Raw genomic sequence first — 17798 nt, forward strand, 5'->3', positions numbered from 1 at the left:
TATGCATGGCCTTGCTAACACATTTACACACATTAAAATGGCAAATAGCATGCATAATTGTTCTCACAAAAGTAGAAGTGTGCCATTTGTGGTTTTAATGCCTGTAATTTAGCGTTTGTGAAACCAATTATCAAAAATATGCAAAAACTCTAATGAGCTGAAAAGGCATGAAAATCAGCTCATTAGCAATTCAGCATTAACCAAATTACTCATGAAAAAATTTGCAAAAGCAAAATTTATTGCAAAACTTTACTTTTCGGCAGAAGTTTTGTTTTCTCTCCTATAGCTGCCAGTATTAGATCTTTTTTGCTGCAGTCACTACTATTTTTCTGCCCATTCTACTTTCTACTGCTTTCCTGGAATATCCTCTCAGCACAGCTGAAGGCAGACCATGTTAAGCAGACTTGTTAGTGATATATCTTTTGGGAACTGCTTTTTTTCTGAGATACTATCATTGTTTTCTGCTTTCTGTGCTGATTCTTTGAAAAGGTTGACTTTTTTTGCTTCACTTCAGCTTGAAGTTTTCTTCCTGTAATCCTCTGCCTTGCATCAGATTCTTGAACTTTTTTCCCCTTCTTCATTGTTCTGATGATTGGTAAACCTAAAGGGAATCTCATTTTTCTCTCTACTTCCCATTTCTCCCCTTCATGGCTATTGTAAATGGGAAGTAGTACTTTAGTCATGGTATGAATCTTATCCTTATCTATATTATATAAGAATATACAAAATTCTGGTCGCCACATCTCAAAAAAGATATAGTTGCGATGGAGAAGGTACAGAGAAGGGCAACCAAAATGATAAAGGGGATGGAACAGCTTCTCTATGAGAAAAGACTAAAGTGGTTAGGATTGTTCAGCTTGGAGAAGAGACGGCTGAGGGGGGATATGAAAGAGGTGTTTAAAATCATGAGGTCTAGAATGGGTAAATGTGAATCAGTTATTTACTCTTTCGGGTAATAGAAAGACTAGGGGACACTCCATGAAGTTAGTATGTGGCACATTTAAAACTAATTGGAGGAAGTTCTTTTTCACTCAATGCACAATTAAGCTCTGGAATTTGTTGCAGGGAATGTGGTTAGTGCAGTTAGTGTAGCTGGATTTAAAAAAGGATTGGATAAGTTCTTGGAGGAGAAGTCCATTACCTGATATTAATTAAGTTGACTTAGAAATTAGCCACTACTATTACTAGCAACAGTAACATGGGACAGACTTAGTTTTTGGGTACTTGCCAGGTTCTTATGTCCTTGATTTGGCCATTGTTGGAGACAGGATGCTGGGCTTGATGGACCCTTGGTCTAACCCAGTATGGCATGTTCTTATGTTCTTAACATAAGACATGTTAAGCTGCTTCAGACAATAGTCTATCATGCCCAACATCCTGTCATTGACAATGGCCAATCCAGGTCACTTGGAAGTACCTGGAAGATCAAATCCCTGTGCTCATACCCAGTTGTAGGAAGTGACAATCCCTAACAAAAGAACATAAGAGATTGCCTTACTGGGTCAGACTGAGAGTCCATCAAGCCCAGCATCCTGTTTCCAACAGTGGCCAATTGTGTATTGAGGTAAAAAGAACATTCTCTGATTTGTTTTAAATGTGCTACTTGCTAACTTCATGGAGTGCCCCCTAGTCCTTGTATTATCTGAAAGAGTAAATAACTGATTCACATTTACCCATTCAGTTCCTTTCATGATTTTATAAATCTCTGTCATATCCCTGCTCCCTGTCCTTGTCTAGTTAATAAGTGCTAATGGGCCTGTCCTGCAGAAACTATTGCACTTTAGTAGTTGTATAATAAGCCTAGAAAATAGATATAAGTAACCATTATTATAGCTATCATCATCACCAAAGCATTTCAATCTCATATTTAGTTAAAAATCATGAGATCATATACAGACAGTTTGTCCGGTTAAGTTGAAGACTTATCCGGACACAAAAAGTTTTTTAATTTCCTGTCACATTGACCAGCTCTGACTTATCTGGTTAAGTCACTATCTAGGTCACTCAGCCAGATAAATCGGAGGATTTCTAATGGCATTTCAGGGCAGAATTATGTTAGTCAGATAAGTTAATCGGAAAATGCCTACATCCATCTAAAATTAGTCATGCCAGATAGCAGCCCTAAAGTTGGGATGACATTATCTGACTAAGTAGGACTTTGTCTGGCTATTTTCAGTGGAATTCTTAAACAACGAGGAGTTTAAGTTAGCCAGTTAACTTTAGATGGATAACTTACCTGCTCACCATGTTTTTAAATACGGACTATTATGGGACAGCCTCTTATATCCATTCTATTTAATGTAAAAATACCAGTACTCTACCTTCTTCTTTCATTTTTTCTGTATCCACATAAAAAATGACTTTGTACTCTCCTCCCAGAGACCCAGATTGCAGGAAATGAGTCCCATAATTGTCAATCAATCTTCGGTATGCATTATAATCATATACAGCTGGAAGATTGGCAAGTTCTTTCCAGAATGACTCAGCAAGAGGTAAAACCTCAGGAGCATTATTTAAGAACTGAGCTACTTCAACATCATTCTTAATCACCATTAACTGGTAACTCTGGAAGAGAAGAAGAAATAATTGATTATTTAATCAGTTTTATTGTTATTAGGTTTGATTCAATCCCTTTGGACCAATATGTATCTCTATCATTAATGGATGTCTGAATCAGAAAATACCTATGGTAGATTAGGTAACACAGTCTTTATGTGGTAGATTAGGTAACACAGTCTTATGTAAGACATAAAAAATTAGCTACAAAAAATCAAGTCCATTTTTCTTAAACAGTACCACAGAAGTAAGGGGTAAGTTTTCAAAGGCTTAGTCAGGATCTAAGTGCAATACAACAGAAAACAATGCAAAGAGATTTGCCAAGTTCCTGTTATTGGATTTTCAGTTGCCAGAAAGTATGTATATATGTTCATAAAAACAAACAAATACTTTAGATGCATTCAGAAGAAGCATTCCAAAAGGAGAGGTGGCTTTCAGGGGTATGGCTGGAAACTAATATGTGTGTACATTTAAGCTTAAAAAATGGATGCACATAAAGGCCGATGCAATATAGTGCCCTCAGCTGAGCCCACTGCTTAATCCGTGGTTCGACGCACGTTTTGGAAGCACGTCCACAACCCCTTATGCTATGCGCATCCAAAACGCACATCCACCCCCACCCCCCATGAAGCTAATAGCACTCATTGCATATAAATTCATGTTGATGAGGCTATAAGCTATTCTCCCCCGAATCCAAAAAAAAAAATGTACACCCGATGCGCACATTTTTCCCCTCAGAAATTAACGCCTGCCCAGAGCAGGCATTGATTTTTGAGCAGCCCAAAAAATGTACAGAAAAGCAGAAAATACTGCTTTGGTACTTCCTCCGACTTAATATCATGGCTGACAGCTGAACTCTCCTGGGCGCCCACTGCTAAGGAGGCGCTGGGGGGGGGGCACACAATTTCCCTTAGTGCCTCCTTTTTACTGTGGCAGCAAATTTAAATATTAAATTGGGCACCCCGGAGAGGTTGATCGGCTCACATTAGGAGAGAGGGAGCTCAATCATGAATGCCCATTTTCCCCGTGCCGATTTTGCATCGGCCCGTGTGTCATCATGCCACTAATGCATACACTTCATGCTTTTATTTAACACTGTGTAAATGTACAAACATACTTTCAGCAACCTAAGCCAATATTCATGCCCAATGTACCTAGGTACCACGTAGCTGAAAATTGGCTGGGTTTGTGTGGTCTAACATGTATTAGGAGGCCAATATTCAGTGCCACGTAACAGGATATGTTTTTTCCAGCTAAGTGGTACTGCTTCAATATTTGTCCACATGCATCAGTTTTCACTTATCCAAATATCAGCTAAAAAGTGATCCAGGTAAGTGGGAGGTGGAATTAGGGCATTCCAAGGCAGAGCTACTTATCCAGCTAACTTAGGGGTTTATTTATTAAAGGTTTATTGCATGTGTTAGGGCCCTAACGCACGCAGTAAACCCCTATCCCACACGAAAAGGGCCTTTTCGCGTGCGATAGGAAGTAAAGGACTGGGAGGGTTCGGGGCGGGGAGGGGGAGGAGTCAGCTGCGGCACCTCTGCCGGCGATAATATGAGGAACATTATTGCCAGCAGTAGCATGGCGAATAGCTACACCTTTTATGGTGTTGCTATTTGCTGTGAAAGGCTGCAGCTGGCCGCAGTGCGGCCGGCAAAATTGCACCACCGCGGCGCAAACGGTTACGGCCTTTCGCAGGCCCGCCCCCCGCCCCCTATTTCGCGGGATTCATCATTCCATGAGGAATGATGAATCCTGCCCTTAGCCAGATAAATGCAGATATTCCTCCTTATCCCCTGTCATGGTTTCACTTACTGTGCAGCCTCACAATGCTCCAATCCAGTCTGCTATAATACCTCCCCACCAGCAGGACCAGGTATGATGTCTTTCTCGCTCACATACACATGTAGAGACTCCCTTGGGTTTCCACTTGATGGTCCTAGCTCCCAGGCCTTGGGTTAGATAGCAGTGAGGAGCATGCCATTCTAAATACCACCTCCCCCCGAGGCTTGCTGGGATGGAGAGCTCACAGTTCACAAGGTGGGGCTAGGACAGAGGAAAGGGTGGCAGTATAGAGTCATTTTTGAGAAAGGAGTGTTTGTTGTGCTCTTACAGTTTTAGGCCTCAGCCTAGAGCAGGAAGCGGAAGAGGTACTGCCTTGTCAGCTCCTTGTACAGGGCTGGCAGGGAAGGTGTTATGGTTAATGGTGTTTGGGTGGATCCTTGGACACTGTGGCAGATGACCACGCCCACGGGGACAGCCCCATGAGGGACCACAGTGTCAGGCTAAACTCCGAAAAGACAAACACAGATTTGAATATTTTATTAAACAGTTTATGGAGCCACCAGAGGTGGCAGTAGTGAGTAGTGGTTGTAGAGCCCAGCTGGGCATGTCTCTCACAGAACGCTAGAACAGCGGATCCTCTATAGGGCAGTGCTGTAGTGGAAAGAGACTGAGAGATATGAGTACATAATAAGATTAGCATTCAGTCCCAAATAGAGATAGGAGAGCTCCGAGACAGGGAGAGCAGGCCCTCGAGGAGCAAGTACCTGATCCCTTAGAGCAGAGAGATTCAGTGGTGTTGTACTCACTAGCAGTAGCAGAGATTCCACTAGACGAGAGGTCTGGCACCGGAGCAGAGAGCAGGCCCTCGAGGAGCGAGTACCTGATTCCGGCGAAGCAGCAACACAGGGGACATGGGCCCTCGAGGAGCGAGTACCGGTCTCCTGATAGCACCTGAAAGAAGCAGAGAGGCCCCCGAGGAGCGGGTACCCCGTTAGAGACCCCGAAGGGTAGTAAGAGTTCCAGGTAGAGCTGGAGTGGCAGAGTAGCTTAGGAACGGAGAGCGAATCCCATCCATTCGAATCCTGTTGCTAACTCAATGAGCTAGCAAATACTGTAGGCAGATATACCCTGGAGTCATGACGTCAAAATAGGAGGATGCCCCTGAGGATCGTGCCAACGTGAAGATAAAGATGAGGGCGGCGTGTGCGCACGCGCCCTAGAGGTACCTTGAAGGAGAATGGCGGGAGGCAGCACCAAAGCCGGTCCGGGGACGCCGGAGAGAACAGCAAGCAGATGCCGCGGCGGTCATCAGTCCAAGGTGAGCGGGAGGAGCCGCAAGTAGAGAGAGGTAGGCGGGGCGAAGCCGTCGAAGACCGACAGACACAACAGAGGGTGAGAGAGGAAGAGTTATTGCCCTTTTTTCTGAGTTTTGAACTTTTCTGGTAAGACCTATGCCTTTCAGGGAAGCTGTATCCCCAACTCTAGAGTCCAGAAGGGAGCTGCTTACCTCTTTTCCCCACTTAAAAGGGGGGTGCAGCAAATATCAAGGTGAAGAGTTTGTGTTTTGTCCATCTGAGAGGAAAGGAAATCTTTTTTTCTGCCACCTTATCCCAAAGCTAGAAGTTTTAAGAACTGTTTCCAGTAAGAGGCCTTTCTTCAAGGATGATCTGCATCCATCTGATTTGAAGAAGAATTCAAGGAGAGAAGAGGAGAAGGACAACTGGAGACCCCCAAAGGAGTTCCCACCCCAAGACGCAGGACATTGCCAAGGTGAAGATCAGGAGTTAACTGTTCACCTCAGGTACTTTGGGGAAGTAGATTCATCCACAGCTAGGACATCCCTACCCACATGGGACAGTTATCATTCCACTCCATGGAGAATAATCAAGTTCCAAGCCCCTGTACTGAGGGTTACCTCCAGAGTGGTAGAGATAATGTAAATCTGTACTTTCAGGTGGCTGAGGTCCATATCCAAAACCTATTTAGACGGATAACTCAAAAGTTATCTGTCTAAATAGCAAATGTGTCATATTCAGCCACTTACCTGACGTGGAGTGAATGAGTTAGTGCTCATCACATACAAATGCATGTGAATGAGGCTATTACTCATTCACTCCAAATGCAAAAAAATAAGTAGTTATCCAGCTATATAGGGGCCGATGCAATAAAATTTGTGGAAAGCGGGCGCTGACTTTTCAGCTCCCACTTCCTTAGCGCACGAATGGCACCCACAAGTGGGGCGCCATGCAATAAACAAATTAAGGGGTCACGCTAGCAAGGAGGCGGTAGGGTCGCTAGTGCGACCTTAGCGCCTCCTTGCTAATGCGACCCCACAGTTACCGGCAGTCTGCCGATTATGAACACCGATGCCGATAAACTTGGTGTCGGTTTTCATTACTGTAACCAGCCAGTTATGAAAACCGATGCCGAGCATAATGCCTGCTCGGATATTAATGCCTGCTCGGATTAATGCCTGCTCGGATTAATGCCTGCTCGGATATTAATGCCTGCTCCAGGCAGGCATTAATATCCGAGCGATAAATGTGCATCTGAGACGCAATTTATTTTTTTGCATTTGGAGTGAATGAGTAATAGCCTCATTCACATGCATTTGTATGTGATGAGCACTAACTCATTCACTCCACGTCGGACACGCGTTAAATAGGCGCTAATCCCCCTATTGCATTAGCGCTTATTTTACCCACGTCCGACAGTGGGTTAAACGGTGCGCTCGGTTGACCCACGTTTGGACACGCGTTTTCGAAGCACTAGCTGTACCCTTTACTGGTGCCGGCAGAAATTAGCGCCTACCCAAAGGTAGGCGTTAATTTCTGCCGGCACCAGGAAAGTGTACAGAAAAGCAGTAAAAACAGCTTTTCTGTACACCCTCCGATTTAATATCATGGCGATATAAAGTCGGAGGTCCCAAAAGTAAAAAATAATTAAAAATAAAAAAACAAAAATTTTAAATCGGCCCGCGGCTCGCGGGTTGAAAAACGAACACTCAATTTTGCCAGCAGCTGGTTTCCAAACCCGTGGCTGACAGCGAGTTTGAGAACCGACGCCGGCAAAATTGAGTGTCGACTGTCAAACTCGCTGGCACTCGCCCACTCTCCCGCGACTTTTACTGTATCGGCCTGTTAATTAGTTAATTTATTGCATTTGCTGGATTGTTTTTCATAAGAAAAATCAAAGCAATTTACTATAAAATCAAATTGAGCAAAACAATACACAACATTCATAAAACACTAATTATAACATAAAACTTGAAATATAAATTAATCAACCATACACTGTAAAAAAACACATCAAATTATAATCAAAGGGCCTATGGCTCCCATCCACTTCTAAACTGCAATATCTAGCCCAATGCTCCTCAAATACTTACTACCGGGCCGAGTGTCCACCACTCCTACACACACACACACACACACACACACACACCCACCCTTTTCCTGTCTTCAATTAAAAGATTTCTATAGTGCCCCCTCCCCGTTCTTTGGAACCCCCTCCACTAATCACAAACAATGTGTTAGCCCCCCCATGGACCTCTATCCCATCCCACCTTCCCCCCCCCCCCCAGTTAAAAAAAAAAATCATTCCAGACAGCAGAGAAGGTCTCACTCACCTGCTCCCGGTGGCTCCAGCATTGCATCTGATAGGCAGTGTCGGAAGCATAAATTACTCTCAGTTTATGCTTCCAGCACTTCCAAGCGTATCACATGGTGCATGATATAAGTAAAGAAAGGTTAAGGGTGCGGGGTGAGGTAGGGGAGGGAAGTCAGCCCGATAATTTGTATTTGTAGTGTGCTGAACTAGATATTGCAATTTACAAGCAGATGGGAGCCACGATTTTTTTCCTTTTTTTTTTTTTTTTCACTGATACAGCGCTACTCACCCAGACAATTTTTAAAGATATTCAGATAAGTAGCAAGTTATCCATCCACACAAGGCCGGATAGCTTTAAAATCTAGCTGGCTATATTCATATATAGCCAGTTAGGTTTTAAAGTTAGCTGGATACATGTAGCTGGATAACTTTAAACAAGAATATTCAGCAGGACATTTATCCCACTGAATATACAGGACAATTTATCCAGCTAACATTAGCCAGATAGATTGTTCACTAAACAGCCTACTGAATATTAGCTTCTTAATTATTTACTTGTCTTAATTCTCTTGCAATCAATCACAGTAAACTTTATTTTGAACATTCATCCAGGGAGTCCAGCCTGTTTTGTTAGTGTACCTGTCCCTAAGAGCCACAGTAACACACACAGAAGGGATTCCACCCAAGCCCTGGGCCTTGAAGAATATCCTTCCCCCCTAGAGATTAAAAAACCCACATCCCAGGGCAAAAGGAAGGGTGAATATATTATTGTATATTTTTATTGTATCTTTTATCTTATTTAAGTACTCAGATTATTTTACCCTTTTATTTTGTACTTATCCTTATTTATAATTTTGTAGTTTTTTACTTGATTTATTGTATTTTATATTTTGATCTTAATTTGATGTTTTGTATTGTAATTTTTTATACTCTCTTTATTTTGGCTTTATGTAAAGCGCTGTAATAGAATACAGAACAACGGTATATAAAAGTTTCAAATAAATAAATAAATATTAGGATTTAGCCCTGGAATTTTTATGACCCCCATCGAGATTCAGCCCATCCATTGAATTGGGGTTACACACACATACTCAAACACACTCTTTACATTCTTAAAATGCTCAATGAGCACTGATAGTTGAAGAATGGCTGGGGGTTGAGGATACAGGATCACTAGGATAAGAAGAAAGCAAATAGAGAGAATGGGGGCTCTCTCTAATCCACTCCTCCTCTCTGACCTGATGATCTTGATCCTCCATTCCCAGCCCTCCATAAAATCCCCAGTGGTCCTTGTCCCAGTGATCCCAAAGCCCTTAAGTCTAACCCCCTATCCCAGGTGATTTTTAAGCCCCCTCCTTTCCCTGGAAAATTACCCTCTCCAGCAACTCTCCTCCTCGGCCAGTAAGATATAGGCCTCCTCTTCAAGCCAGAATCAACTGACTCACCTCTACTTTGGGAGGCAAGAGAAGACTGGTGCGATTGCCTGCTGTCTTCAATCTCTTTGGATAGGGGTGTGGAACCTGGAATTCAAAAGCATGGCCTACTCTTTGCCCCTTAAGGGTAGAAGGAAGGAAGTAATACCATGTGATCTCCTCACTCACTCTCTTCTCTCTCCCTTCCCCCACCATACCCAATCCCATCCCCTTTCCTCTTTCACTATTTCTTCACCTCATCTGATCATTTCACTGCCCTCCAACTTTAATCACCAAACTCACATCTCATAGGCCTTCCAATCTGCTCACTCACACCCTGCAGCACCTTTGATCCCCTGATTCATTCTTTCCCCCTCTCTCCCACACATGTCAAGGTCTAATAAAGTGCACCTCAGTAGCCATACTTTTGACTGATGTTTAATGAAAGAAAACAGAGTTCAAAACATAACATATGATCCCTGATTTACAAACTGCAGGTGAACAACCAAGATAGTCAAAAATGGGATTTCCTTACTGAGTAACCAAGGGAAGAGATCCAATACCTCAATATGGTCCAGCGCAGCCCTGTTCAGACCAGCCTTAAACACTTGAGAGACATTGTGCCATCAGAGAAATCCCTGCTGGCTAAAACTTAAAACAGCTGGGTGAACAGGGTGGGTCTACCTTATAGCCAATTAGTGCCTGACTGGGTGTAAACCAACCCTCAATAGCTGGGAAAGTAACAATGCTACTGCTTACCCAGTTCTCCATGGGTCTTTCTGCAGAGCTTCAGCCTACCACCTCCAAGGCCAAAGGTTCAAAACCACAACCTTTCCAATCCCCTCACTTACTCTTTTGCCACCCCTTTATCACTCTCCTTCCCCACCCTCCAATCCCTTTACTCATCCCCGCCCCCCCCCCCATACACACACATACATCCTCTCATTCACTCTCTTGGCTCTTTCACTCTCACCAATATGGCGACCAGCAGCAGAACTAGCAGGGCCTGGGATGACAGCGTTAGGCGATTCATAAATTAATAAAATCTAAATCTAAGTTAAGGCAACCGCAAATGTTTCACTCCTTTCAGAAAATGAACTATATCCAAATGCAAAGCCAGGGGCATCATCTTCACTTTATTTCTAAAACCACTCCAGGCTGCCACCTGGACACTTTAGAAAACTGAATGTGAGCCTCTTCACCAACCTGCTTTGCAAAAAAGGGCCAACCAATGCCTGAAGAGGAGGAACACCTTCTCCAAGACACTCCTTCTCAAATACTTTCAACAGCTTGATATAAGCCAAAGAAGTGAAAGGCTTTCTGTTGCGCCGGAGGTGGACCCTTGGGCCGAGGTGGGGTTGACGGTCCCCACCGTTGGCAGGCGGAGTGGGCTGATGGATAGAGGCCGGCTGGAGATTCACCAATACCAGCCCTCATTCCCTGCAGGTTGAGCCTTTGGGTGCCGGGGCCGGCTGGACTTAGGTGGGCCTCTGTATGTAGTCTATGTAGTGTAGAGATTAGGTTCAGCCCAGAGACAGCAGGTGAGAGATGGTACAGTCTTACACTGGACAAGGTAGTGTCCTGGAGACTTGGGTGGCCAAAGGAACTGAGGCAGACATGGGGCACCCGAGCAAGAGCAGGCCAAGCCTGAATAGACCAAGTCCAGGAAGTAAGCTGGAGAGCGTCAAGGAACAGGCTTGAGTCAGGGCTGGCAGCAATCCAGAGGCAGTAGCAAGCAAGGCTGAGGTCTGATCACAGAGATAGTCAAGTGCAGTCAAACGATGCGGAGGTCTGGAACTGGAGAAAGGCAACAGCATAGTCAGGCGAGGCAGAGGTCTGGGTCTGGAGATAGGCAAAGGCGTGGTCAGGCGAAGCAGAGGTCCGGGCTTGGAGAGAGTCAATGGCGTGGTCAGGCGAAGCAGAGGTCCGGGCTTGCAGAGAGTCAATGGCATGGTCAGGCGAAGCAGAGGTCTGGGCTTAGAGAGAGTCAATGGCGTGGTCAGGCGAAGCAGATATCCGGGCTTAGAGAGAGTCAATGGCGTGGTCAAGTGAAGCAGAGTCAAATCCTTGTAGGCAATCCGAGGAATGGAGCAAGACAGGAACAAAGAGACAGGAACCAGGAACAAACGAGGAACGCAGGAGTGAGACGAATCTCTAGGAGGCAATGAGTACTCGACCAGCGAGGAGACCTGTTGCAAAGGAAAAGCTAGGGAGTGGAGCCTGCGCTTAAATACTGAAGCTCCGCTGATGTCATCATCCGGGGCCATGGCTAGGTTCCCGCCGGATCCCTACTTAAACATCAGTGATGCGTGCGCACGCACCTAGGGAGGGGCGCAGCCCCAAGTAGCAGCGTCTCTCCGCGATCCACGCGGAGAGGTCCGACGAGAAGCAATGGATGTGGTGGCTGGACAGGGAACACCAGGGACTTCAGCTGGGCCGGAGGCACTGGGGGAGGCCAGAGGACGGAGCTGATGGCCCACCACCGCCAGCGAGGAGGAACCAGGAGCTGGAGTCACTGTAGAAAGGTGAGGGGGCCGTGCCGCAGGTCTGCCGCGACGGCACTCGTAACACTTTCTAGCCTGAGAAAAGGTCATAATGGCTTCTTCAGAATAATCTTTCAGTTGCAGGTGGTGCCATTCAAAAGCCAAGCCGTGAGCCAAAAGCAAACCATCTGATCCAAATAAATTGGATCTTGATGAAGCAAAGAAGTAAGATGGCCTAGAATTAGAGGTTCATCCACAGCAGAGTTAAGATTCGAAAACCATGAACAATGCAGCCATTTGGGAACCACCAGGACTCCTTCTAGGACCCCCTTCCCCAGGAGATACTTGATATGTTATAGCACCCTTCCTACCAGGGACCAGGGGGAAACCAAACAGGAGAATCCTGGTTGGTCATGGGAGAACTAGAGTGTCAAAGACTTCTCTGCCCATCTCCCTCCTGCGACTGAAGAAATGGCATGCTTTGGCAGTCTGCTTCAAGACCATCAGGTCCAGCTGAGAAATGCCCCACCTGGATCGAATGAGGTCCATCGCCTCACCCATCAGCTCCCATTCCCCAGGATCTAGTGCATACAGCTGAGAAAGCCTGCCTGAATGTTCTCTACTCCAGCTACATGAGAGACTGCCAGTCGTCAGGTGCTGTTCCGCCCAACAAAATAGATCCTGTGCCTCACGAGATACCCTTAGGCTCCCTTGTCCTCTTTGATGGTTGATACTGATTTTGTACTGTGCACTAATTTGTATATAGTTATTTTTATAGTTCAATCCCATAGCATATACCCATAGCATTTACTCATTGATGTTTGTATTTTATGTAAGGGCTCCTCCCAAAAATTATTTATATGTTGCCTAGTTTACTATGTTATCTGTTATATGTAAGGGCTCTGCCCAATGGTTTTTTGTTCACTGTAAACCGATGCGATGTGCGAACGGTCATCGGTATAAAAGAAACGTTAAATAAATAAATAAATAAATAAATAAATAAATAAATATAAACTCCTGTCATTGCATTGTCCAACAGAATACTCACCGTTCAACTGCACAACTGCAGAAGAAAGGAAGCTCTCGTTACCAAATGACTGGTAGGCCACAAAGCCTCCTTCACTGTCTATTGACCCTGTGCCGTTTGCCTCTGGTAGATTTCACACACACACACACACACACACACCCCAACCATATCACTTTTGATTCACATTCCATCTCCATCTTTCAAAGCGTAGAAAATTTGGGAGTCATTATCAACCCCTCTCTCTCCATGTGCAACCATATAAGAAATATTACCAATTCCTCCTTCTATAAACTACACCTACTACATCAGCTCAAGCCCCTACTCGAATATGAAGATTTCAGAGTGCTCCTTCAGTCCTTTCTGTTCTCAGGTATTGATTACTGTAACTCCCTCCTGGCAGGCCTACCTCTATATCCCGCTCGCCCACTACAGATCATACAAAACTCGGTAGCAAGACTCCTTACCGGCACTCCCATGCATGATCACATCTCTCCTGTTCTCAAATTTTTCATCTGGCTCCCCATCTCCTACAGAATACAATATAAGATTGCAATCATCAATCACTCCGCAATACATAACTTAAACTTCCCATGGCTCTCCTCAACAATAAAAATCCATGCCCCCCTCCCAACAACTCAGATTGTCAAACCAGATTCTACTAGTCTCTCCACCTACAAAGCTCGCCTATCTTGAGGAAACCAGGGAACGTGCATTCTTCACTGCAGGACCACTACTGTGGAATAGCCTACCAAAGACAATAAGATGCCTCTGAGAAAGATCTTTCTTCAAAAAAGCCCTAAAAACTTTACTCTTCAAGAGAGCATTCTCCCCCAGACCTAGATGACAACTGACTACCCTCTACTCTTCCCCGTTCCACCCCCTCCCCTCTGACTCCTTAACTCATCCAATCTCACTCCCTTGATACTTACCTTTCTCCCCCACCCTCCATGATTCTGTTTTGCCCTTCCCCTTTTTCCATTGGCTGTATATGTTTTATATTGTACCCCACCCCGAACATCTATTTGTTCATTTTTGCACCCTGCTCTGAACGTGGGAAGGGTGAGTAATAAGTGTTTTCAAATAAATAAATACATAAAATCCTAAATTGACAATATTCCTCAAGTAAAACCCCCAAAAAGATAGAAATACTTCCTTTGAGATGCCTTCAAATAAGAGAGTGTTGTGTCCATCGCTGTCCGACGTCTCTGCTCCGCCCACCTTACCTCGTTGGCGACTCCCTCCGGGGTTGATGGAAGGCTAGCTGATGCGGTGTCTCCAGGCCATCCTCCTCTGGCATTCCCGGACTGGCTCAACGCTGCAAGCCGCCATGTTGATCAGATGCCTAAGGGTGCGCGCGCGCACGGCCCGACTGATGTACCGGCGTTGGCACGAACCTCAGGGGCATCCCCCTGAGATGACGTCATCAGATATTTAAAGTTTCAGTTTTCACTAACAAGACGAGTTAGCAAGGCTTCGCTTCCTCCAGTTCGCTGCGGATGGGATTCGCTTTCCGCAAAGCTAGCTACTCTGCCTCCTCGGACTTCACTAGAGGTACCCACTCCTCGGGGCCCTCACTCTCTCTTTTTCTTTTCAGGTCGCAGTCCGGAACCGGTACTCGCTCCTCGAGGGCCCACGTCCCGGACCAGCTCCTAAATACCACTTCTGCTAAGAAGTCATCGCTGCTTACAACATTAGTGAGTTTCCATCTATCTCTCAGAGCCTTCCCTGGGACCAGGACCTCGCTCCTCGAGGGCCTACTGCATTCCAACTCCTGGGCTGCCTTAAGAGACTATGGTGTGAGTGTTATCATCAAGGACTTGTTCCAGAACTCTGCATATCCTATCTACTCACTTTCTTAGTTTCTCTATAGCTCAGCCACCTCGGGATCACTGTTCCAATACCTGAGGGACTACAGCCCAGCCGGGTGCTTCCATCTCACTACTGCCACCTTTGGTAGTTTAATATACTGCTTACTAAGATGTTTTTGTTGCTTATAACATCAGTGAGTTTCTATCTATCTCTCAGAGCTTTCCCTGGAACCAGGTACTCACTCCTTGAGGGCCTAATGCATACCAACTCCTGGGCTGCCTCAAGAGACTATTGTGTGAGTGTTACCATCAAGGATTTGTTCCTGAACTCTGCATGTCTTGTCTACTCAGTTTCTCTACAGCTCAGCCACCTTGGGATCACTGTTCTAGTACCTGAGGGACTGCAGCCCAGCCGGGTGCTTCCATCTCACTACTGCCACCTCTGGTGGTTTAATATATTGTCTAATAAAAGAACTAGTGTGTGTCTGTCTCGTACACTAAGCCTGACCAGTGGTCCCTCTTGGGAGCTCCCCCGAGGACATGGTCACCTGCCACTAGTCCAAGGATCCACCCACAACTATTCTAAATAATAACAGATTGCTATCTCCAGCAACTCCGTTAATAACAGATTGCTATCTCTTAGCTTTAGCAACAGAGCTCTAATAACAGATTGCTAATTCCCTGCTTTAACAACAGAGCTTTAATAACAGAGAGAAACCTTGGAGGCGAGGGAAGCAGCTCCAGGTTTCCAGAGAACCAGCACCACGGGCTATTAGAAACCACCCTAAAATAAAGAGCACAAAGCAACTAAGTGCCACCGCCCTCTGCTCGTCCCATCTCTACCAGGGGGATGATCCCGGGCCAGGACCTAACACCCCTGGGAGTAAATCTTCATCCTCAAAGTCTCTACCATCTGCTGGACACAGAGAAATAAGGAGGGACTGCAGTGCAGTGTCAGTAAAGCTTTTCTTCTCTGTCTCCATCTTCTGGTAGGGGAGCAAAACCCATGCATCTGGACTGATCTGGGGTATTCACAGGAACATCCCTGCTGCTCTGCCTCTTGAGCCTGAAAAGAAATGCCATAACTGTTTTTCTGCATATTCCCCCACAAATTAAGCCCTGCACAAGTATATAAGAACATATGAAATGCCATATTGGGTCAGACCAAAAGCTTATCATCCTGTTCCCAGCAGTAGCCAATCCAGGTCACAAGTAATAGGCAGGGTGCCAAAGAATAGACCTTCTTTCTCATAACCAGGGATAAGCAGTGGCTTTCCCAAGTCTACATGGCTAATAATAATTTATGGACTCTTCCTCCAGAAACTTGTCTAAATCCTTTTTAAACCTAACTATGCTAACTGCTTTCACCACATCCTCTGCCAATAAATTCCACAGATTAATTTTGAGCTGAGTGAAAAAAATATTTCTCTAATTTGTTTTAAACGTAATAGCTTCATGGCATGTTACCTATATTATTAGAAAGGGTAAATAACCATTCTCTATTTATTTATTTATTGCTCCGTACTCAACATTTTATGTTATCTTTGATTACATTATGATCACTACTACTGCCTAGCAGCCTCACCTCATCACTTCTCACACCAGATATTGTGTTGCAGTAAGAATTAGATCTAGAGTAGTCCTTCTTTTCGTTCCAGAATCAGCTGCTCAAAGAAGCAGTGATTTATGGTATCTAGAAAATATTTCTCTCTAGAATATCCCAATGAGACATTTACCCAATTGGGATAATTGAAATCTTCCATTATAATTGTTTCCTAATTTATTAGCTTTAACTGCCTCTTTAACATCCTAAGCCCAGGATAACACCATGCCTGAAAAGATCCGGTTAAGTTCCCAAATTATTCAAAAGTTGGCATTTAGCCGGCTAACTTGTAAGTTAGCCGGCTAAATGCCTCTGAATATGGCTAAGATCAAAGGGATTACAAATGTCTAATGAGGGTTGGATTTTTGGAATCGCTAACTTAGTCATTATGAACATTTAGTGATTGCACACTTTTTAATTTGCAATTCTAAAAAAAACAAGAGGAAGACATTCAACCAATCTTGCTTAAGGTGAATGAATGATTTGACCTGGTGGCCTCCATTATTTGAAGGTACATCAACTGGCTTGCTGATACCTATACTCTGAGTAGCTTGGCAGTGTTAAATTTATATTACGGTCCTACATTTGTGCTGTGAGTTCAATTTTATAAAAAGCCATTTAGGCGCATAAATCCGTAAGAGCATTTTATTGTAAACTGACATGCCTGCAAGAGGAGAAAAGATACTATGAGGATTTCAAATCCACCTCCACCAGAAGTATTCAGAAGTATTCTACATTTTTCAGTTTTGAAGATGTTGGGTGCAATAAATATTGTGATGGGCACACACGCAAGAAAGAACACATGCTGTTGAAAAATTGTAACAGTTCATTGCATAATGCCATTTTTGTTGTAATCATTTCTTCAAACCAAGGCAAACAGGTATAAACAATATAATGAAATAAAATTAATAATGTAAGTGCATCCATGATTTTAAATCACTCCTTTATCTCTGTTTGCCCCTATAGAATAATCCCATATGCTGCGGCCATGTGTATTTACTTCCTGCACTGTTCTCCTGCCCTCCCCAGGGCAGCTCGCAGCTCGGGCCAGCCTTCACCGCCACGTTCCCCAGGACTCCTCATGGCGGCCTGGACACCACCGCCATCTTCTTCGACTTCGTGCCTTCCTAAGCTCGTGCGTGCCACCAAGCCCTCTCTTCAAGCTTACTCGACAGGAACCTCGGGGCATCTCCGGTTGATGACATCATCAGACCAGTGTATATAAACTCCACCTTCGCCCTCAGCTAGCCGACTTGGCAACAAGTTCCATACGTCTTCGACTACTGCTACGTGTTCCTGTGACTTCGCCTCTTGGACTTGAACCCTGTCTAGTACCCGCTCCTCGGGGGCCAGTGCTCCCCTTGCCTACCCCGCTCCTCGGGCTGGCTCTAATTCTCCTGAGTTCTAACCTGCAAGGCCTCCCGTTCCTCAGGACTACCTCTGGGACACCTCAACTATTCATGAGTTCTACTAAGGGATTTCCCCGCTCCTCGGGGTTGCACCCGCATCCTG

At 44.8% G+C, this 17798-nt stretch overlaps 1 protein-coding gene across 1 annotated transcript in view; it reads right to left on the reverse strand.

Moving 5' to 3' along the window:
* C7 (complement C7) overlaps window positions 1-17798 on the reverse strand; it is a 131078-nt gene that overhangs the window by 66750 nt on the left and 46530 nt on the right. The window contains 1 exon segment of the mRNA XM_029578140.1: window positions 2322-2565. Coding sequence (XP_029434000.1) covers window positions 2322-2565 — 244 coding nt within the window.

Source organism: Rhinatrema bivittatum, chromosome 1, assembly GCF_901001135.1.
Source record: "Rhinatrema bivittatum chromosome 1, aRhiBiv1.1, whole genome shotgun sequence".
Taxonomy (NCBI): Eukaryota; Metazoa; Chordata; class Amphibia; order Gymnophiona; family Rhinatrematidae; genus Rhinatrema; species Rhinatrema bivittatum.